At 54.8% G+C, this 22,371-nt stretch overlaps 1 protein-coding gene and 1 long non-coding RNA gene across 2 annotated transcripts in view; one reads left to right on the plus strand and one right to left on the minus strand.

Annotated features, from left to right (window-relative positions):
• LOC140464195 (uncharacterized) overlaps nucleotides 1-8,730 on the minus strand; it is a 36,380-nt gene extending 27,650 nt beyond the window's left edge. The window contains exons 1-2 of the long non-coding RNA XR_011954874.1: nucleotides 8,529-8,730; nucleotides 4,320-4,381 (exon numbers count right to left, since the gene is read on the minus strand). This is a non-coding gene — a long non-coding RNA (uncharacterized lncRNA). The remainder of the gene's footprint in view (nucleotides 1-4,319; nucleotides 4,382-8,528) is intronic.
• Nucleotides 8,731-11,925: 3,195 nt separating this feature from the next.
• On the plus strand, nucleotides 11,926-20,245 carry wdr13 (WD repeat domain 13). Its single transcript, XM_072559025.1, is given in 10 exon segments — nucleotides 11,926-12,154; nucleotides 13,781-13,881; nucleotides 16,045-16,237; nucleotides 16,240-16,284; nucleotides 17,544-17,653; nucleotides 18,939-19,069; nucleotides 19,839-19,952; nucleotides 19,955-20,004; nucleotides 20,006-20,074; nucleotides 20,076-20,245. Coding segments are annotated over 9 exon segments (888 nt in total). The 5' UTR covers nucleotides 11,926-12,154; nucleotides 13,781-13,840; the 3' UTR covers nucleotides 20,211-20,245.
• Nucleotides 20,246-22,371: the final 2,126 nt, after the last annotated feature.

Here is a 22,371-nt window from a genome sequence, read left to right on the forward strand (position 1 = left end):
GGAAACTCCGCACGTCCTTCTGCTTGTGTGGGTTTGGAAGGAGCAGTTGGAGGGAGTTTGTGCAGTCCACCTTGTAGATAGGTGCGTCGGTATTAAAGACTCCCCTCCCCTCGCCCCCCCCCCCCCCCCCTTCTGTGCTTGGGACCTGAGGGGTAACGTTTTCACGCAGACGATGGTGCACGTGTGGAATGAGCTGCCCCAGGACGTTGGACCGAAGGGTCTGTTTCCGTACAACTCTATGACTCTCTGAGACGCAACGACTCCATTTTCAGTGGGTGACTCTTGACTTTTAAACAGTGCCCCCACTTATTTTAGATCCTCCTGCCTCTCCCACCTGTTAAGAACACTTCAGGGCGTGGGATGTCCCAGCAATATTGTCTCTCGCTCTTCCTAAACTCGGCAGGGGGGGGGGGGGTCACAGGCCCAGTCCATGCAACTTTTCCTCATAGGATCACCCATGCCATTCCGGTGATTAATCACAGAATTCCGACAGTGTGGAAACAGGCCATTCGGCCCATCGAGAGCCTTCCACATCCATCAAGGTTTTACCTGCACATCCACCAATATCATTTATTGTATCCGTTGCTCCCGATGTGGTCTCCTCTAGCAGAGCGCTTTAGGGAACATCTCCGAGACACCCGCACCAATCAACCACACCGCCCCGTGGTCCAACATTTCAACTCCCCCTCCCACTCTGCCGAATACATGGAGGTCCTGGGCCTCCTTCACCGCCGCTCCCTCACTACCAGACGCCTGGAGGAAGAACGCCTCATCTTCCGCCTCGGAACACTTCAACCCCAGGGCATCAATGTGGACTTCAACAGTTTCCTCATTTCCCCTTCCCCCACCTCATCCTGGTTTCAAACTTCCAGCTCAGCATTGTTCCCATAACTTCTCCTACCTGCCTATCTCCTTTTCCACCTATCCACTCCACCCTCCTCCTTCACCTATCACCTTCATCCCCTCCCCCACTCACCTACTGTACTCTATGCTACTTTCTCCCCACCCCCACCCTCCTCTCATTTATCTCTCCACCCTTCAGGCTCTCTGCCTGAATTCCTGATGAAGGGCTTTTGCCCGAAACGTCGATTTTACTGCTTCTCGGATGCTGCCTGAACTGCTGTGCTCTTCCAGCACCACTCATCCAATGGACATCCTACCCAGACCCAACCCCCTACCCTATCATTGTGACCCTGCATTTCCCACGGCCAATCCACCCTAACCTGTACATCCCTGGGCACTACGGGGACAATTTAGCACGGCCAATCCACCCTAACCTGTACATCCCTGGTCACTACGGGGACAATTTAGCACGGCCAATCCCACCCTAACCTGTACATCCCTGGGCACTACGGGGACAATTTAGCACGGCCAATCCCACCCTAACCTGTACATCCCTGGGCACAACGGGACAATTTAGCACGGCCAATCCACCCTAACCTGTACATCCCTGGGCACTACGGGGACAATTTAGCACGGCCAATCCACCCTAACCTGCACATCCCTGGGCACTACGGGGACAATTTAGCACGGCCAATCCACCCTAACCTGCACATCCCTGGGCACTACGGGACAATTTAGCACGGCCAATCCACCCTAACCTGCACATCCCTGGGCACTACGGGGACAATTTAGCACGGCCAATCCCACCCTAACCTGTACATCCCTGGGCACTACGGGACAATTTAGCACGGCCAATCCACCCTAACCTGTACATCCCTGGGCACTATGGGACAATTTAGCACGGCCAATCCACCCTAACCTGCACATCCATGGGCACTACGGGGACAATTTAGCACGGCCAATCCACCCTAACCTGCACATCCCTGGGCACTACGGGGACAATTTAGCACGGCCAATCCACCCTAACCTGCACATCCCTGGGCACTACGGGACAATTTAGCATGGCCAATCCACCCTAACCTGTACATCCCTGGGCACTACGGGGACAATTTAGCACGGCCAATCCACCCTAACCTGCACATCCATGGGCACTACGGGGACAATTTAGCACGGCCAATCCACCCTAACCTGCACATCCCTGGGCACTACGGGGACAATTTAGCACGGCCAATCCATCCTAACCTGCACATCCCAGGGCACTACGGGGACAATTTAGCACGGCCAATCCACCCTAACCTGCACATCCCTGGGCACTACGGGGACAATTTAGCACGGCCAATCCACCCTACCCTGCACATCCCTGGGCACTACGGGGACAATTTAGCACGGCCAATCCACCCTAACCTGCACATCCCTGGGCACTACGGGGACAATTTAGCACGGCCAATCCACCCTAACCTGCACATCCCTGGGCACTACGGGGACAATTTAGCACGGCCAATCCCACCCTAACCCGCACATACCTGGGCACTACGGGGACAATTTAGCACGGCCAATCCACCCTAACCTGCACATCCCTGGGCACTACGGGGACAATTTAGCACGGCCAATCCACCCTAACCTGCACATCCCTGGGCACTACGGGGACAATTTAGCACGGCCAATCCACCCTAACCTGCACATCCCTGGGCACTACGGGGACAATTTAGCACGGCCAATCCACCCTAACCTGCACATCCATGGGCACTACGGGGACAATTTAGCACGGCCAATCCACCCTAACCTGCACATCCATGGGCACTACGGGGACAATTTAGCACGGCCAATACACCCTAACCTGTACATCCCTGGGCACTACGGGGACAATTTAGCACGGCCAATCCACCCTAACCTGCACATCCCTGGGCACTACGGGGACAATTTAGCACGGCCAATCCACCCTAACCTGTACATCCCTGGGCACTAAGGGACAATTTAGCACGGCCAATCCACCCTAACCTGCACATCCCTGGGCACTACGGGGACAATTTAGCACGGCCAATCCACCCTAACCTGCACATCCCTGGGCACTACGGTGACAATTTAGCACGGCCAATACACCCTAACCTGTACATCCCTGGGCACTACGGGGACAATTTAGCACGGCCAATCCACCCTAACCTGCACATCCCTGGGCACTACGGGGACAATTTAGCACGGCCAATCCACCCTAACCTGTACATCCCTGGGCACTACGGGGACAATTTAGCACGGCCAATCCCACCCTAACCCGCACATCCCTGGGCACTACGGGGACAATTTAGCACGGCCAATCCATCCTAACCCGCACATCCCTGGGCACTACGGGGACAATTTAGCACGGCCAATCCACCCTAACCCGCACATCCCTGGGCACTACGGGGACAATTTAGCACGGCCAATCCACCCTAACCTGCACATCCCTGGGCACTAAGGGACAATTTAGCACGGCCAATCCACCCTAACCTGCACATCCCTGGGCACTACGGGGACAATTTAGCACGGCCAATCCACCCTAACCTGCACATCCCTGGGCACTATGGGACAATTTAGCACGGCCAATCCCACCCTAACCTGCACATCCCTGGGCACTACGGGGACAATTTAGCACGGCCAATCCACTCTAACCTGCACATCCCTGGGCACTATGGGGAACAATTTAGCACGGTCAATCCACCCTAACCTGCACATCTTTGGACTGTGGGATGAAACCCATGCCGACACGGGGAGAATGTGCAAATTCCACCCAGACAGTCGCCCGAGGGTAGAATCGAACCCGTGTCCCTGGCGCCGTGGGGCAGCTGTGCTAACCACTGAGCCACTCAAACCATTAATCTGGTGAACTTTCTCTGAATTGCGTGCAATACCTTTGTCTCCATTCTTAAATAAGGGAGACCGAGACAGTGTCCTGTACTCCACATGGTGTGACCAGCGCCCTGTATAACTGAGGCATAACTTTCTGACTCTTTGTTCTTTCCCCTCACAATACACCATAACACTGCGCCTTCATGTTTACTTTCTGTATCTGCATGTTGACATCTCTGACACCCAGATCCCTCTGCTTCTCAGAGCTCCGCCTTTCAGATCCTGACAAAACGGACAGTTTCACACTTCCCCATATCATACTCCATTTCCTGCATCTTTACTCACTCATTGAAGCTAGCACCAACTTTCCTATGTCCTCGTTGGAACTTCTCTCTCTGTCCTCTGACCATTTGGCAGGCCAGAAGTACAACTGGTCCTGCTATACTGTACGTTTCCTCAATGTGAATTGGCTTTGATATGGTCGAAGAATTTAGACCATTATTTGTTCCATGTGAACCCTCCTTCCCTGCGTTGGCTGTAACGCGATCCTGGGGCCATTAGTTTAAGTCACACGACTATTGTGCGATTTTCTTATCAGGCGGGATTGCACGGGAGAGGGACAATCGCGGTAAATCAGAACCGACCGCACTGACCTTTCATCCCAGTGACTGAACAGTTGAAGTCCCAGCATGCTAAGTTGTTCCACCCTGTTGACCTGGGGAGAAAAAAAGATCATTTTCAGCCACTCTGTCTGCTGGCTGGTCAGTCTCCTATCCAACACAGAGAATGCTGGAGGAGCTCAACAGGTCTGGCAGTGTCTGTTGAGAAAGAGAAAGAGAGTTTTGAGGCTGGCACCAGCCTTCTCAGAACTGAATCTTCTATCCATTCCTCGAAGCTACCCTCTGCACCACAAGTGTTTATACGTTCTGTAATAACCTTTGAACCTTATCAAATGCCTTCTGGGAATCTAGGTGGAGTGCTTTCTCCCCTCGCTTTATCCAGTACACGTATTACCTCATCAAAGATCTCCAGTGAATCAATTTCACCTTTTACAGAGCCAGGATGACCCTGCCCAATGACCTTGAATGCATCCAAGTTGCTCGTTGTAACGTCTTTAATCACAGCTTCTGTAGAGACTCTGCCTTTTTATCTTGTGTTTTTGCACAGTGGGACAGAAATGGGAAAATAGTTGTTTTAAGGATCCAGTGTTTTGAGAGGGTATCAGTTTTGACCCCCATTGCGGGCATCATTAGAAACAACCACGTGAAGCAGAATTTCATTTGCAGATTATTCAACGCTACACGACTGCACGTACACAGCTTTTGCTGGTAACTGGCAACTTGTTTGATGGATAACTGGTTACGAGTCCATAGACCAATATCTTTTTGCACTCCAACAACTGTGTCATTGGCTCTCAGGTAACTGAGCAGCTTGGAGTTGGAAATGAGTTACACAGAGAGAGGGAGAGAGAAAAGTGTTCAGTTCTTCCCCACCTCTGGAACAGTCTCTCTGTTCTCTGCAGTCAAAACTCTCTAAGTGTGAAGAAACTAGTTTTTATCTTTGCTGCAACACTCGGCATATGCCGCACCTTTAAACTTATAAGTCAGTAACATTTTTGGAAATACACCTTGCGTCCCTCACTAACCAGTGGAAGCATCCAGAGAAAAATGACTAAAACAGTGTCCTGGCCAGCAGAAGACTCTATAAGGATTATCTCAAAAATGAGAACCTGGGAACACAGACAATGTTTCACACAGGGAGTGGCTGGTGCGTGGGATGCACTGCCAGCAGTAGTAGTAGTCAGATACATTAGGGACATAGTGCTTCTTAGATAGGTACATGGAGGATAGTGCAATGAAGGATTTGTAGGCTAGTCTAATCTTAGAGTAGGATAAAAGGCCAGCACAATATTGAGGGCCGAAGGGCCTGTGCTGTTCTATGATCTATGAACTGTCTTTCCAGATGTTCCCCTCTGTCCATAACTGATTTGCCCTTGGATGCCTCTATGCATACGTGTGTGTGCAAGGGAGAGTTTATCAAGGAGATTTGAGCATCAATAAGTCGTATAAGATGTTGACAGTTTACAATTGTTTAGGTGCTGCTAAAGTCCAATCTCCTGTAATAAACGGGGATTTTTAATTTCATAGTCTGCACTTTCTATTAACCTCGGTCTCAAAGTCAGGGAAATTGGGGAATTCAGCATCCATTTATATTTGTTTAACTTTTGCAAGGACTATGGAAATAGTGGGACTTGATTTTCAGTGCCCAGTGAGGAGCAGCCAGTTTGAACATTGTACAGGACATTGGTAAGGCCACTTCTGTACTACTGTATTCTATTCTGGTCTCCCTGCTGTAAGAAGGATGTTGTCAAACTTGAAAGGGTTCAGAAAAGGAGGTTTCCAGGGCTGGAGGGTTTGAGCTAAAGGGAGAGGCTCAATAGGCTGGGGCTATTTCCCCGGGGCGTCAGAGGCTAAGGGGTGACCTTATAGACATTTATTAAAATCTTGAGGGGTGTGGACAGGGTAAATGATTAGATGAGATTAGATTCCCTACAGTGTGGAAACAGGCCCTTCGGCCCAACCAGTCCACTCTGACCCTCTGAAGAGCAACCCACCCAGACCCATTTCCCTCTGACTAATGTGCCTATCGCTACGGGCAATTTTGCATGGCCAATTCACCCTAACCTGCACATCTTTGGACAGTGGGACGAAACCAGAGCACCCGGGGGAAACCCACGCAGACACGGGGAGAATGTGCAAACTCCACACAGACAGTTGCCTGAGGCGGGAATCGAACCTGGGACCCTGGTGCTGTGAGGCAGCAGTGCTAACTGCTGAGCCACCGTGCCACCCCTATAGGTTTTTCCCCAGCCTGGGTAGGGCAGTCCAAAACTAGAGGGACATAGGTTTAAAGTGAGAGGGGGAAGATTTAAAAGAGATCAAAGGGGTGATGTTTTCACCCCAGAGGGTGGTGCGTGTGTGGAACGAGCTGCTCGAGGAAGTGGTGGAGGCTGGTACAATGACAACATTTAAAAGGCATCTGGATGGGGGACATGGATAGGATGTGGGCCAAACGCTAGTAAATGGGACTCAATTAAATTAAGATATTTAATCCCAGCGTATTCAGCCTCTCCCTTTCGCTCAAACTCTCTAACCCTGGCAAAACCCTTGTAAATCTTGGACGTAGGTTTGCTCGCTGAGCTGGAAGGTTCATTTCCAGACGTTTCGTCACCATACTAGGTAACATCTTCAGTGGGCCGCCGGACGAAGCACTGTTTTCTATTTATATGTTTGGGTTTCTTTGGGGTGGTGATGTAATTTCCTGTTCTTTTTCTCAGGGGTGACAGATAGGGTCTAACTCAATGTGTTTGTTGATATGAACAGCACTGTACCTTTAAGAGAGCAAAAATATAGCACAACTACCTGACAGCACCAAGTGTCCTCAACAAGGTATAATGTAACACATGGTTCAGTAGCTAGGGGAGCTGGTTGCCTGGAAACAACAAAACCAATTCAAATTATACCCTGAAAAATTCCAAACACCAATCAAGTTTGAATTGAGTATATTGACAATCGTAAAAGCCAATGACATAATCCGATGCTTTGGTGCATAAGGCTGGGGAAAATTCAACAGTTGGGAGGAGAACTGTCAAGCCACCAACATCTGCAGACTGCCTGGAGAATAGCTCTCTTTAAGGTACCTTTATCGATCAGTGACCTGTGAAACAGAAATCCCTAAGAAAAAAAGACTGAGGAAGAGAAGATTTGACATCTGGCTTTTGAAAACTTGAATTTTTAATAAATCTTAATTGGGGCATTTTATCGGACATGTATTATCGAAGGGGAAAGTAAAAGATAGATTCGAGGAAGGAGTTGTAAATAGTTGTTCGTTAATTATTCTCTGTTATACCTTAAGAAATAAAGTTGTGAATTTTTACTTTAAATCATTCCTGGCCTCTCGAATTTTCAGATTATTGCACAGGAATACTCTTTTCTGTGTTGACGGTTTAAATTAAGCAGGAGATTTGTAGTTCCGGGCGAAGCACTGCTGATAATTCCTACTTGCTATTTACATCATTGTGTCCAATCTTTTGACCTGCCACCTGTCTTTGCGGTGTTGTATATGTTTTCTTTGACCTATAATATTACCTTTAACATTTATAGTTAGTTATGGTCGGTGCCTTGGAGATTTCCATACTTTGCATATTGATTAGACTAGATTCTCTACAGTGTGCAAACACTGTAGAGTCCACACCGCCCCTCCGAAGAGAAACCCACCCAAACCCATTCCCTTACCCTATATTTACTCCTGACTAACGCACCTAACACTGAGGGCAATTTAGCGTGGCCAATTCACCTAACCTGCACATCCTTGGATTGTGGGAGGAAACCCACGCAGACACGGGGAAAATGTGCAAACTCCACACAGTCAGGTGGGAATCGAACCAGGACCCTGGTGCTGTGAGGCAGCTGTGCTAACCACTGAGCCACCCTAAAATATCCCTGAAAATGTCAGCCATTGAACTATACATCGGACTCATTTGCCACTTCATTTTACTCAATGTTTTATTCCCTCATATTTTGCCTTTATTTAAATTTAATTAAAAGTGGTCTGAGACCCATTCCTCTCCCACTCAAAATTCAATTATATTATGATCGCTGCTGCCCAGGGGTTTTCACAGTGAGATTGTTCCTCATTCATCCTCCCTCGTTGCACAATACCGGGTCTAGCGTCGCCTGCTCGGATCCAGAACAGTTTGTTCGAAGAAACTACTTTGAAAACAACTACAAATTCATCTCAGCTATCTCTGCTCATCTGATATTTCTAGTCGTTATATAGATATCTAGAGAGAAGTGACTTACCATCTACCCAACATGAATTTGTTCCTCACTACCAGCACATTCCGTCTTAGTTGCCTCTCTTGTTGGCACCGACTGCTGTAGCCCTCACCCTCATTGAACTGCTTCATTGTTCCACCCCATCTTACATTTAGTTACATTTTTATTGATATCTTAAGCTTTGCCACCAGCCTCTTTCCCCGTGGCTGGTTATGAATCGATTCCTCAAAATGTTTAAGCTGAGCTCAAATCTAGCACTCTATCCACTGGCGGGGTGGGTGGAGGGAGGGGTGGGGGCGGGGGGGGGGGGGTGAACATTCAGTGACAGTAACACCATTTAACGTCAAGAGGACAATGGTTAGATTCTTTCTCATTGGAGATGGTAATCCCCAGGATGTTGATAGTGGGGGGAGGGGATTTAGTGATGGTAACGCCATTGAACATCAAAGGGGCGATGGTTAGATCCTCTCTTGTTGGAGATGGTAATCCCCAGGATGTCAGTGGTGGGAGGATTCAGTGATATTGTCCCCTTGATGTTCAATGGCATTAATTGTTAGATTCTCTCTCATTGGAAATGCTAAACCCCAGGATGTTGATAGTGGGGGGCGGGGGGAATTCAGTGATGGTAATGCCATTGAACATCAAGGGGGCGATGGTTAGATTCTCTCCTGTTAGAGATGGTGACCCCCAGGATGTTGCTATTGGGAGGGAATCAGTGGTGGTAACACCTTTGAACGTTGGGGGTGGGGGGAGGGGTGGTGTTGTTCAGTGGATAATGGTTGGATTCTCTCTCACTGGAGATGGTAACCTCCAGGATGTTGATAGTTGGGGGGAATCAGTGATGGTAATACCATTGAAGGTGAAGGGGGCAATCGTTAGATTCTCTCTTGTTGGAGTTGCTCACCCCCAGGATGTTGATAGTGGGAGGGGATTCAGTGATGGTAACATCATTGAACGTCAAGGGGGTGATGGTTAGATTCTCTCTCTTGTTGGAGACGGTAACCCCCAGGATGTTGATAGTGGGGGAGGGGGATTCAGTGATGGTAACACCATTGAACGTCAAGGGGGCGATGGTTAGATTCTCTCCTGTTGGTGACAGTAACCCCCCAGGATGTTGATCGTGGGGGGAAGGGGATTCAGTGATGGTAACACCATTTAACGTCAAGGGGGCGATGGTTAGATTCTCTCTTGTTGGTGACAGTAACCCCCCAGGATGTTGATAGTGGGGGGAAGGGGATTCAGTGATGGTAACACCATTTAACGTCAAGGGGGCGATGGTTAGATTCTCTCTTGTTGGAGACGGTAACCCCCCAGGATGTTGATAGTGGGGGGGGGGGGGAAGGGGATTCAGTGATGGTAACACCATTTAACGTCAAGGGGGCGATGGTTAGATTCTCTCTTGTTGGAGACGGTAACCCCCAGGATGTTGATAGTGGGGGGGGGCTGGGAATTCAGTGATGGTAACACTATTGAACATGAAGGGGGCGATGGTTCGATTCTCTCTTGTTGGAGACGGTAACCCCCAGGATGTTGATAGTGGGGGGGGGGCTGGGAATTCAGTGATGGTAACACTATTGAACATGAAGGGGGCGATGGTTCGATTCTCTCTTGTTGGAGACGGTAACCCCCAGGATGTTGATATTGGGGGAGGGGATTCAGTGATGGTAACACCATTGAATGTCAAGGGGATGATGGTTAGATTCTCTCCTGTTGGAGACGGTAACCCCCAGGATGTTGATAGTGGGGGGGGAAGGGGATTCAGTGATGGTAACACCATTTAACGTCAAGGGGGCGATGGTTAGATTCTCTCTTGTTGGAGACGGTAACCCCCAGAATGTTGATAGTGGGGGGGAAGGGGGATTCAGTGACGGTAACACCATTTAACGTCAAGGGGGTGATGGTTAGATTCTCTCGTGTTGGAGACGGTAACCCCCAGGATGTTGATAGTGGGGGAGGGGGAGGAATTCAGTGACGGTAACACCATTTAACGTCAAGGGGGCGATGGTTAGATTCTCTCTCTCGTTGGAGCCTTTGAGGCGATATTGAAACGTAATCCGGTTCACCATGAAACGAGCTGGTGGGGTCGCCGAAGGGAAGACAGCGTGGAAGGGGGGGAAAAGAGGCCATTCAGCCCGTCGTGTGTGTGCCAGACCCTCCCCAATTGGAGGCTAAAATGCCTCCATTGGAACCTCTCCCCACCTCAATCAAACAAGATCTAATTTCATGAAATACCACCCCCCCCAGCCCAACCCTTGACTCTGGTGGGGGCAATGGTCAGGCCAGGCTTCAGGGAGGACGGTAACCAAGGCCGCGCTCCCCCCCTTAGCAACCAGCGAGGGAGAGAGATGACGTGTTCCTTCCCCGCCCAGCTCCACTTCCGGTAAGGTCTCCGGCGGCAGACTGCGGGGAGGTCCCGCCAACTTCCGGTGAGGGCAGGATGGGCCACGTGACCCCCACGGGCAAGGGCTTTTCTGCGCAGCCGCGGGCCGCGACCAAAGGCGGCAGCGGGCGAAGCCTCTGGAGTGTGGGGGTGGGGCGCTCTCTGAGGTACTCGGTTTTCTTTAACTCTTATTCGGTTCGCTGTCGCATAAGACAAGGTGACGGGCCGCGGCCGATCCCCTGTAATGCCTCCCTCTCTCCGTCCGGATTGAGGGTCTCCTGACGGTCTGGCGGGCGGCCCTCAATTCCGCCCCTTATCCAATCATCCAGCCAATCGGACGCCTTCCAGGTTGATTGGCAGCTACGCCAGCCAATGGTCGGTGACTATGGCGGCTTGTCTCTGACTGACGGGCGGCTTCGCCAATTGGAAGGTGCGGCTGCTCGTCGGTCCACCGTTTTCAGCCAATCGGTGTGCGGCCGCCTTCTTTGACTCACGGACGGTTTGACCAATCGGCCGAGAGGGCATCCCTACGTGGCGTGCAACGGCATGCCAATCAACGTCTCCTATCCAATGGGGTGCCCGGGGTGGTGCCGCGCTGGCTCGCCCCCTACACCACTAACCAATCATCCCGCTCCTGCTTTGACAGACGGCGAGCTCGGCTAATGAGTCTCTTCGTCTTGTTGCCACGCCCTCACGGCCGACCAATCAGCCGCTCGGGAGTTGACAGACGGGGAGCCCACCCAATGGCCAGGCTGGCCCTCAACCCGCTCCCAGCTTGACCGACGGGAATCTGGGCTTGTGGGCGTAGCCGGATAGCCGCAACGCCCTCAAAGCGAACCAATCAACCGGCTCCCCCGCTGACGGACGGGGAATGGAGCCAATGGACGGGGGAGGTGGGTGGGAGGCTGCGAATGTTCACCAATCGCCGGGTCTGCACTCTTTGATGTACAGAGGAATAGACCAATGGGGGGGTGGGCAACCGGTGCAGGCTAACCAATGGGAGCGCTGCTAACGCGGAAGTGCTCTCCATCCTTTGACCACCCGGAAATGGATGAGCATTCTTGATGTTTTTATTTTGATTTTTTCCCTTCCTGTTACCTGATCTAGTTACATAGAACAAAATTTTTTTAAATTCAAGTTTCACGTCAGCACAATCATCATTTAAACCCTTCACTGTTCAGGTCAAACCCCAATTAACTAAATTTGAAAACAATTTTGCCACAAAACGTCTTCAAGAAACTGCTCTCTCTCTCTTCAGAGACTACAGGGGGTGAGTGGAATGCGAGGGTCACCAAGCCTGGAGTGAGGGGGTGAGGGAGTGAGGGAGGGAGAGAGGGGGAGGGGGAGAGGGGGGAGGGGGAGAGGGGGAGGAGGAGGAGGGAGGATGGGGGAGGGGGAGGGGGGGAAGGGGTCGAGAAGCTCCCCCTCCCCCTCCCCCCTCTCCCCTCCCCCCTCTCCCTCCCCCCTCTCCCCCCTCCCCCTCTCTCCCCCTCCCCCTCACCCCCCTCCCTCCCCCTCCCCCCTCTCCCTCTCCCTCTCCCTCTCCCTCCTCCCTCTCCCTCTCCCTCTCCATCTCCCCTGTGGTCTCCAGAAACCTCACATGCCACCCACTCCTGGGTGGGCGCAAGGATTGATTCTACCCAAGCCCCAGGGACGAGGGAGTGAGCTGGGTGAATCGAAGAGGGGTGGGGGGTCCTCGCCGCTGTTCCATGAGATAGTAGCTCACCTGATCGTCCAAAACTCTCATTGCCCTAACAACCCACCGCTCCCATGCCACGATTTCCTGATTGAAAAAACTCTCTCTCAGCCTGGAATATAACCCCTCGATTCCCCCTTCTTGATTAAACCCCTCAGCCTGAATATAACCCCTCGATTCCCCCTTCCTGATTAAACCCCTCCGCCTGGAATATAACCCCTCGATTCCCCTTCCTGATTAAAACCCCTCAGCCTGGAATATAACCCCTCGATTCCCCCTTCCTGATTAAACCCTCAGCCTGGAATATAACCCCTCGATTCCCCTTCCTGATTAAACCCCTCGGCCTGGAATATAACCCCTCGATTCCCCCTTCCTGATTAAACCCCTCGGCCTGGAATATAACCCCTCGATTCCCCCTTCCTGATTAAACCCCTCAGCCTGGAATATAACCCCTCAATTTCCCTTCCTGATTAAACCCTCAGCCTGGAATATAACCCCTCAATTCCCCTTCCTGATTAAACCCCTCGGACTGGAATATAACCCCTCGATTCCCCTTCCTGATTAAACCCCTCAGCCTGGAATATAACCCCTCGATTCCCCCTTCCCGATTAAACCCCTCAGCCTGGAATATAACCCCTCGATTCCCCCTTCCTGATTAAACCCTCGGACTGGAATATAACCCCTCGATTCCCTCTTCCTGATTAAACCCCTCGGCCTGGAATATAACCCCCTCGATTCCCCCTTCCTGATTAAACCCTTCAGCCTGGAATCTAACCCCTCGATTCCCCTTCCTGATTAAACCCCTCGGCCTCGAGCGACCCAGCCTGAACAGCTCTCTGAGGTAGAGAATCCAGAGATTCCTTTCCCTCGGAGAGTGCAGAGATTCCTCCCCATCTCTGCCTTCAATGGGGGACCTCTCCCTCCCACAGCCTCTCCACACCTCCTCCCATCAGGTCCCCCCTTATCTTTGTCAGCGTGGTCCCCTCTTGTTATCAACTCCCAGTGTGTACAGGCCCAGTGAGGGGGTTTGGGACGTGCAGCTCACCTTCACCATCCTGAGCTGTGGTGCAGATACAAGCCCACCCGGTCCCGGTCCCACTAGCCCTCCCCCTTTACCTCCCACCACAGCTGTTTTCCCCAAGGACTTATACCTACGTGTCGTGCCACCACTGCTCACCCTCTGCTTGGTGCTTCCCACAGATGGTGGAGACTTGGTGCCTGGAGTCTGGATCGCGGTGAACAGCTGCTGGTGCCCAGGGAATGGCCACAATCTGGCAGCAGGTGTTAGCTGTTGACGCCAGGTCAGTTCGAGAGAGGGGGTGGGAGGGTGTGGGCGAGGAGAGGGGCGGGTTTGGAGTTGGAGTTGGGGTTGGGGTGGGGTGTGTTGCGTGGGGAGGGGTGTTTGGGGTTGGGGGAGTGGAGGGCCACTGTAGAGGGCACAGTGCCCCGCGTCCCCGCCCCGGTGTACCCTGGGGTCTGTGCCGGATAACCCCCAGACCTGCCCTGTTCCCCCCACGCTCACGGCCACCCCTCGGAGGGTGTGGGGATTGGGGAGGGGGAGGCGCAGAGGGTTCAGCCACACAGCCTGAGCCCCAGATCCCCCGACCCCCTGCCCCACTCGCTCGCTGTCGCTCCACGGGATCCCCCTCTTGTTCCACTAACCCATGGGGGATGCCCCCCCCACTGGGATGGGTGAAGGGGGGCATGGAAAACCTGACTGTCCAGCGCCCAACACCAGGCCCCTCCATCCGGATACACGGAGGCAGAACGTGGGGGTAACACTCGCAAAGCCCTGAAGGGGTCTGTGACCCCTACCCCCTACCCCCTACCCACTACCCCCTACCCACTACCCATAACCTGCGTCATCCCCTCGTGCTCATACTCCACCTCCCCCGTTCACTCCCATCTGTCTGTGGCCATTCTGCTTCCTGCTCGCTCAGTCCTATTCCCCCACTCTCTCTCCCTCCCTCTCTCTCGTTGCCCCTCTTCGTCATTCACTCCCCTGACTCTTTCTCACACTCCCTCATTCTCCTACCCCACTGCACCCTCATTCCCTCCCTCTCTCACCAACGGAGTCGTCTCTCTCCCCCTCTCATTCTCCCATTTCTGCCCCTCCCTCTCTCACTCCCATATCTCCCCCTCCCTCTCTCACTCCCATATCTCCCCCTCCCTCTCTCACTCCCATATCTCCCCCCTCCCTCTCTCACTCCCATATCTCCCCTCCCTCTCTCACTCCCATATCTCCCCCTCCCTCTCTCACTCCCCATATCTCCCCCCTCCCTCTCTCACTCCCATATCTCCCCCTCCCTCTCTCACTCCCATATCTCCCCCTCCCTCTCTCACTCCCATATCTCCCCCTCCCTCTCTCACTCCCATATCTCCCCCTCCCTCTCTCACTCCCATATCTCCCCCTCCCTCTCTCACTCCCATATCTCCCCCTCCCTCCCATATCTCCCCCTCCCTCTCTCACTCCCATATCTCCTTTTGTGTTCCCTCAACTCCTCAACGATGTCCATTCCCATCTCTCTCCCACCTTCCTCTAACTATGCCCTCCGCCTCCCGCCCCTCTCACCCTGACTCCCCTCCATCCTCCCTCTTCCTCTCCGTGCTGCTGGTCCCCCTTGCGGGTATACACCTCCCTCCCTCCCTCCCTCCCTCCCTCCCTCCCTCAGTAACTCTCTCTGTGCTGCTGTCCCCTTGGGGGTATATCACCTCCCAGACCCTCCCTCCCTCCCTCAGTAACTCTTTCTGTGCCGCTGTCCCCTTGCGGGTATAACCCCTCCCGGACCCTCCCTCCCTCAGTAACTCTTTCTGTGCCGCTGTCCCCTTGCGGGTATAACCCCTCCCAGACCCTCCCTCCCTCCCTCAGTAAACTCTCTCTGTGCCGCTGTCCCCTTGGGGGTATAACCCCTCCCAGACCCTCCCTCCCTCCCTCAGTAACTCTCTCTGTGCCGCTGTCCCCTTGGGGGTATAACCACTCCCAGACCCTCCCTCCCTCAGTAACTCTCTCTGTGCCGCTGTCCCCTTGGGGGTATAACCCCTCCCAGACCCTCTCTCCGTGCTGCTGTCCCCTTGGGGGTATAACCCCTCCCAGACCCTCCCTCCTCAGTAACTCTCTCTGTGCTGTTGTCCCCTTGGGGGTATAACCCTCCCAGACCCTCCCTCCCTCAGTAACTCTCTCTGTGCTGCTGTCCCCTTGGGGGTATAACACCTCCCAGACCCTCCCTCCCCTCCCTCCCTCAGTAACTCTCTCTGTGCTGCTGTCCCCTTGGGGGTATAAACACCTCCCAGACCCTCCCTCCCTCAGTAACTCTCTCTGTGCTGCTGTCCCCTTGGGGGTATAACCCCTCCCAGACCCTCCCTCCCTCAGTAACTCTCTCTGTGCTGCTGTCCCCTTGGGGTATAACACCTCCCAGACCCTCCCTCCCTCAGTAACTCTCTCCGTGCTGCTGTCCCCCTTGCAGGTATAACGCCTACCGGACCTCCAGCTTCCCCCAGTTCCGTACCCAGTATATCCGGCGTCGTAGCCAGTTGTTGCGGGAGAATGCGAAGGGTGGTTTTGACCCCCTGCTGCGGCGCCAGTATCTGAAGCTTCGTAGCCAGCTCCTGGCGCAGAGGTACGGCCCACTGTCGGAGCAGAGCAGCTTCCCGGGCCTACAGCAAACAGCATTCGGAGCAGTCGCACCACCCTGGACCGCATGGAGGTAACGGACCCCTGGGAGGGGGGGGGGGAGTGGGCTGGGTTGAGCTTACTGTCTCCTGGGAATGCCCCCACTCCCAGCGCAATGCCTGCACCCCCCTCCCCCCGTCTCTCTGCCACCCTACCCGCCCGCGGCTCTGGGGGTTGGCACCTGGCATCACTTTCTCAACGGTCGCATCGCAACAGCTGAGGGCCAGGCAGTTCCTGAGGTCTGTGTCTGTCTGTCTGTCCTGGTGTGTCACCTTTCTCTGTCTCAGTGGTCTGTGTGTATGTCCCCTGGGTGCCTGTCTACGTCTGTGTGAGTCACCTGTGTCTGTCTGTCAGTCTGTGTGTGCCTGTCTGTGTCTGTAAGTCACCTGTCTGTCTGAGACACCTGTGTCTCTGAGTCAGCTGCGTCTGCGTCTGTGAGAGTCGTCCTGTGTCTGTCTGTGTCTGGGTGAGTCACCCTGTGTCTGTCTGTGTGTGCCTGTCTGTCTGTGTCTGGGTGAGTCACCCTGTGTCTGTGAGAGTCACCCTGTGTCTGTGTGTGTCTGAGAGAGTCACCCTGTGGCCTGTGAGAGTCACCCTGTGTCTGTCTGTGTGTGCCTGTCTGTCTGTGTCTGGGTGAGTCACCCTGTGTCTGTGAGAGTCACCCTGTGTCTGTGTGTGCCTGTCTGTGTCTGGGTGAGTCACCCTGTGCCTGTGAGAGTCACCCTGTGTCTGTGTGTGTCTGGAGAGAGTCACCCTGTGCCTGTGAGAGTCACCCTGTGTCTGTGTGTGTCTGAGAGAGTCACCCTGTGCCTGTGAGAGTCACCCTGTGTCTGTCTGTGTCTGGGTGAGTCACCCTGTGTCTGTCTGTGTCTGTGAGAGTCACCCTGTGTCCTGTCTGTGTGTGCCTGTCTGTCTGTGTCTGGGTGCGTCACCCTGTGTCTGTCTGGGTGAGTCACCCTGTGTCTGTGAGAGTCACCGTGTGTCTGCGTGTGTTGATCGGCCTGCCTCTGTGTGTGTGTGTGTGTGTGTCAGTGTCAGTCACTGACACCTCCCTCTCCCCTTGCTGTAGCCTTGGGAAGCCACCCTGAGCGCGCGCACACACACACACACACACACACACACACACACACACACACACACACACACACTCTCTCTCTGTCTGACCCAGCTCCCACCCTATCTCCCGAGGTCACCCATCTCACGCAGGGGGAAGCTGATGGAGTAACGCTCTCGAGAGCCTGTCACTGACCCCACGCCTGTTCCTTTTCCCCCCCCTTTGGTCTGCCTGCCCAGGACTTTGAGGAGGATTTGCGAGTTCAGGGAGGGAGGGGACACCGGCGCTCGGTCAGCCGCGGTTCGTACCAGCTGCAGGCCCAGATGAATCGCGCCAGTTACGAGGATAAGTGAGTAGAACGTGCACTCCCCACCCACACTCACCGAGGACAACAGAACAACCTCCGACATTCCAGGGCGATGCACATCCCTGTAGAACAGCCGGTCATCGGGAGTCATACAGCACAGAAACAGACCCTTCGGCCCAACCAGTCCACGCCGACCCTCATCCCAAACTAACCCAGTCCCACAGCTGCCCTGTTCCTGGCCCCACATCCCTCTGAACCTTTCCTATCCACGGACTCATCCGAGAGTCTTTTGAACATTGTAACCGAGCCTGCACCCACCACTCCCTCAGGGAGGTCCTTCCACATTCTGTTCAAAAAAAAGACCATCCCTCGTGTCTTTTATTAAACTCCTCTCACCTTCAGAATATGCCCCCCCCGAGTCTTGAAAAGCCCCACCCCTGGGGATTGGACACCGCCACCGTGACCCCTCGTAATTTTACAAACCTCTGTCAGGTCACCCCTCACTCTAGGGGAGACAGTCCCCTTAGCCTCTCCTTAGAACACAACCCCTCATTCCCCAGCAACGTCCCGGTAAACCTCTTCTAACACTCTGCAGCTTCGGTGATATCCTAGGCGACAGAACTGGACGCAGTATCCCAGACGAAGCCTCACCAACGTCCTGTACAACCCCAACATGGCGTCCTAACGCTTTCACTCAAGCTCTGAGTGATGGAGGCAAGCGTGCTGACCTCCTCCTTACCCGCCTCTGTCTCCCTGTCACCCAAACTTCAAAGAGTAATGTCCTCTAAACTCCTGGGTCGCCCTGTTCTGCAACACTGCCCAGGGACCATGATCTAAGTCCTCCCCCTGGTTTGTTTCCAAAATGCAACACCCCGCAGTACCCCAAGTTGGCAATCCTCAGCCCAACTGATCGAGAAATCTTTGCAGTCCCAGGTTAACCTCCTTCACTGTCCACAACCTTGTGTATCGAGAGAAAGTGAAGATGCTGGAGATCAGATTCGGGAGTGTGGTGCTGGAAAAGCACAGCTGGTCAGGCAGCATCCGAGGAGCAGGAGAGTCGACGTTCGGGCAAAATCCCATCATCAGGAAACGTCGATTCTCCTGCTCCTCGGATGCTGCCTGACCAGCTGTGCTTTTCCAGCAACCCACTCCCTACTCCTTCCGCCCCACTTACTAACCATATCTCCGATATTCTCGTTTGAATCATTGATATAAATGACAATGCTGTGTCCAGTGCCCTGTGTGACTGAAAGTGTTACTTGTCCTACACTTGTAAATGATTACGTTGTCTCTCTCTCCTCTCTCTCTCTCTCTCGGTCTGGGTCAGGTCACCGGGCAGTGTGGTGCCCACCTCAGTGGCAGAGGCGAGCAGAGCCATGGCAGGTGACACTACCCTCAGCGAGAACTACGCTTTCGCAGGAATGTACCACATCTTTGACCAGCACGTGGATGAGGCTGGTGAGGGAGCGGGCGCTGTGGGAGGGTCAGTGGAGAGGGAGGGGCCACTGTGGGAGGGTCAGTGGTGAGGGAGGGTCAGTGCTGAGGGAGGGGGCACTGTGGGTCAGTGCTGAGGGTGTGGGCGCTGTGGGAGAGTGGGCGCTGTGGGAGGGTCAGTGCTGAGGGAGGTGGGCGCTGTGGGAGGGTCGGTGCTGAGGGAGCGTGTGCTGTGGGAGGGTCGGTGCTGAGGGAGCGGGGGCTGTGGGAGGGTCAGCGCTGAGGGAGCGGGGGCTGTGGGAGGGTCAGCGCTGAGGGAGCGGGGGCTGTGGGAGGGTCAGCGCTGAGGGAGCGGGGGCTGTGGGAGGGTCAGCGCTGAGGGAGCGGGGCTGTGGGAGGGTCAGCGCTGAGGGAGCGGGGGCTGTGGGAGGGTCAGTGCTGAGGGAGCGGGTGCTGTGGGGAGGGTCAGTGCTGAGGGGAGCGGGCGCTGTGGGAGGGTCAGTGCTGAGGGAGCTCGGGAAGTGGTTTGAACAGAAACTTGGAAGAGGGAAGGATGTGATAAACACTCACGGTTGGGAGGGGGAGGGGGGTGTGATTGGGGGATACAAGAGCCTGATGGGTGAATGGCCTGCTTCTGTCCGTTGAAGTTTGTGTGAGGGTCACGCCCCTCTCCCTGGGACAGGGACAGTGGCAGTTTCCTTCTGTTGCCCAATCTACTCGGTCTCAGTGGGGGGCCTGCCAGTCTGAGTGACTATTCTCTCTCTCTGCTCTCTCTCGCTCTCTGCTGGCGCAGTGCCCAAGGTGCAGTTCGCCAATGACGACAAGAACCGGCTGGCCTGCTGTTCGCTGGACGGTACCATCTCGGTGTGCCAGCTGGTGCCCACACCCCCAGCTGTGCTGCGGGTGCTCAGGGTCACAGCCGCGGCGTCACCGACTTTGCCTGGTCGCTGTCCAACGATTGTCATTGTCAGCACGGCGCTGGACGCCACCATGCGCATCTGGGCTACCGACAGCGGCAAGTGCATCCGGCGAGATTCCCGATCCCGACGGCTCCGAGCTCCTCTGCTGTACCTTCCAGCCCATGAACAACAACCTCACTGTGGTAGGGAGGAGGGGAGGGGCAAGTGCTGAGGGAGGGGCAGTGCTGAGGGAGGGGCAGTGCTGAGGGAGGGGCAGTGCTGAGGGAGGGGCAGTGCTGAGGAGGGGAGGGTCAGTGCTGTGGAGGGGAGGGTCAGTGCTGTGGGAGGGGTCAGTGCTGTGGGAGGGTCAGTGCTGTGGGAGGGTCAGTGCTGAGGGAGGGTCAGTGCTGTGGAAGGGGAGGGTCAGTGCTGTGGGAGGGTCAGTGCTGTGGGAGGGTCAGTGCTGTGGGAGGGTCAGTGCTGAGGGAGCGGGGGCTGTGGGAGGGTCAGTGCCGAGGGAGCGGGGGCTGTGGAGGGTCAGTGCCGAGGGGAGCGAGGGCTGTGGGAGGGTCAGTGCTGAGGGAGGTCAGTGCTGAGGGAGTGGGGGCTGAGGGAGGGTCAGTGCTGAGGGAGTGGGGGCTGTGGGAGGGTCAGTGCTGAGGGAGGGTCAGTGCTGAGGGAGCGGGGGCTGTGGGAGGGTCAGTGCTGAGGGAGTGGGGGCTGAGGGAGGGTCCAGTGCTGAGGGAGCGGGGGGCTGTGGGAGGGTCAGCGCCGAGGGAGCGGGGGCTGTGGGAGGGTCAGTGCCGAGGGAGCGAGGGCTGTGGGAGGGTCAGTGCTGAGGGAGCGAGGGCTGTGGGAGGGTCAGTGCTGAGGGAGCGGGGGCTGTGGGAGGGTCAGTGCTGAGGGAGGGTCAGTGCTGAGGGAGCGGGGGCTGTGGGAGGGTCAGTGCCGAGGGAGCGAGGGCTGTGGGAGGGTCAGTGCTGAGGGAGCGGGGGGCTGTGGGAGGGTCAGTGCTGAGGGAGGGTCAGTGCTGAGGAGTGGGGGCTGAGGGAGGGTCAGTGCTGAGGGAGTGGGGGCTGTGGGAGGGTCAGTGCTGTGGGAGGGTCAGTGCCGAGGGAGCGAGGGCTGTGGGAGGGTCAAGTGCTGAGGGAGCGGGGGCTGTGGGAGGGTCAGTGCTGAGGGAGGGGGGGCTGTGGGAGGGTCAGTGCTGAGGGAGCGGGGGGCTGTGGGAGGGTCAGTGCTGAGGGGGAGTGGGGGCTGTGGGAGGGTCAGTGCTGAGGGAGTGGGGGCTGTGGGAGGGTCAGTGCTGAGGGAGGGTCAGTGCTGAGGGAGTGGGGGCTGAGGGAGGGTCAGTGCTGAGGGAGGGTCAGTGCTGTGGGAGGGTCAGTGCTGAGGGAGGGTCAGTGCTGTGGGAGTGGGGGCTGTGGGAGGGTCAGTGCTGAGGGAGGTGGGGAGGGTCAGTGCTGTGGGAGTGGGGGCTGTGTTGTGCCTGTGTGTGTGTCGCAAAACTGAATGGGGAGTAATAGTCACACAGCACAGAAACAGACCCTTCGGCCCAAAGAGGCTCCGTGCTGACCCTGTTCCTGAACTAGACTCGTCCCAACTGCCCTGCTCCTGGCCCTGTACCCTCTTTTCCTATTCATGAACATGTCCTAATGTCTTTTAAATACTGTCACTGTACCTACATTGACCCCTTCCTCTCGGACCGGAGCTTATTCCCCACTCCGAGCACCCCTGTGCGTGGAAAGGTTGCCCTCTGGTCCATTTTAACATCTTTATCCTCTCACCTTCAAACTATGCCCCAAGGTTGAAATCTCTAACCCTAGGGAAATGACTGACCCTATCCATGTCCCTCCTGGTCTTATAAACCTCTATAAGATCACCCCTCAGCATCCAACGTTCCAGGGAAAACAGCTCCTCGCCTCTCCTTAGAACACAACCCCTCCATTCCCGGCAACGTCCCGGTAAATCTCTCGGAACCCTCTCCGGCGTCAATAATATCCTGGGCGGACAGGGAACTGGACACAATGTTCCAGACGAAGCCTCACCAATGTCCTGTACAACCCCCAACATGGCGTCCTAACGCTTTCACTCCAAGCTCTGAGTGATGGAGGCAAGCGTGCTGACCTCCTCCTTACCCGCCCTGTCTCCCTGTGACCCAAACTTCAAAGAGTGATGTCCCCAAACCCCCTGGGTCGCCCTGTTCTGCAACACTGCCCAGGGACCTATCATTAATTGTCTGAGTCCTGCCCTTCGTATTTATCAAATTAAACTCTGGTCTACCACCGCTCGGTCCAACTGCTGTCAATCCCGGTGTTGCCCGTGAACCTGCCGACCGTAATTCCCTCGTTCTCATCCAGATCTTTCGCAGAAACGGGAACAGCAGTGGACCCATCGCTAATCCCTGTGGAACAGCCCCCTCCCTTA

This window comes from Chiloscyllium punctatum, chromosome 39 (assembly GCF_047496795.1).
Source record: "Chiloscyllium punctatum isolate Juve2018m chromosome 39, sChiPun1.3, whole genome shotgun sequence".
NCBI lineage: Eukaryota > Metazoa > Chordata > Chondrichthyes > Orectolobiformes > Hemiscylliidae > Chiloscyllium > Chiloscyllium punctatum.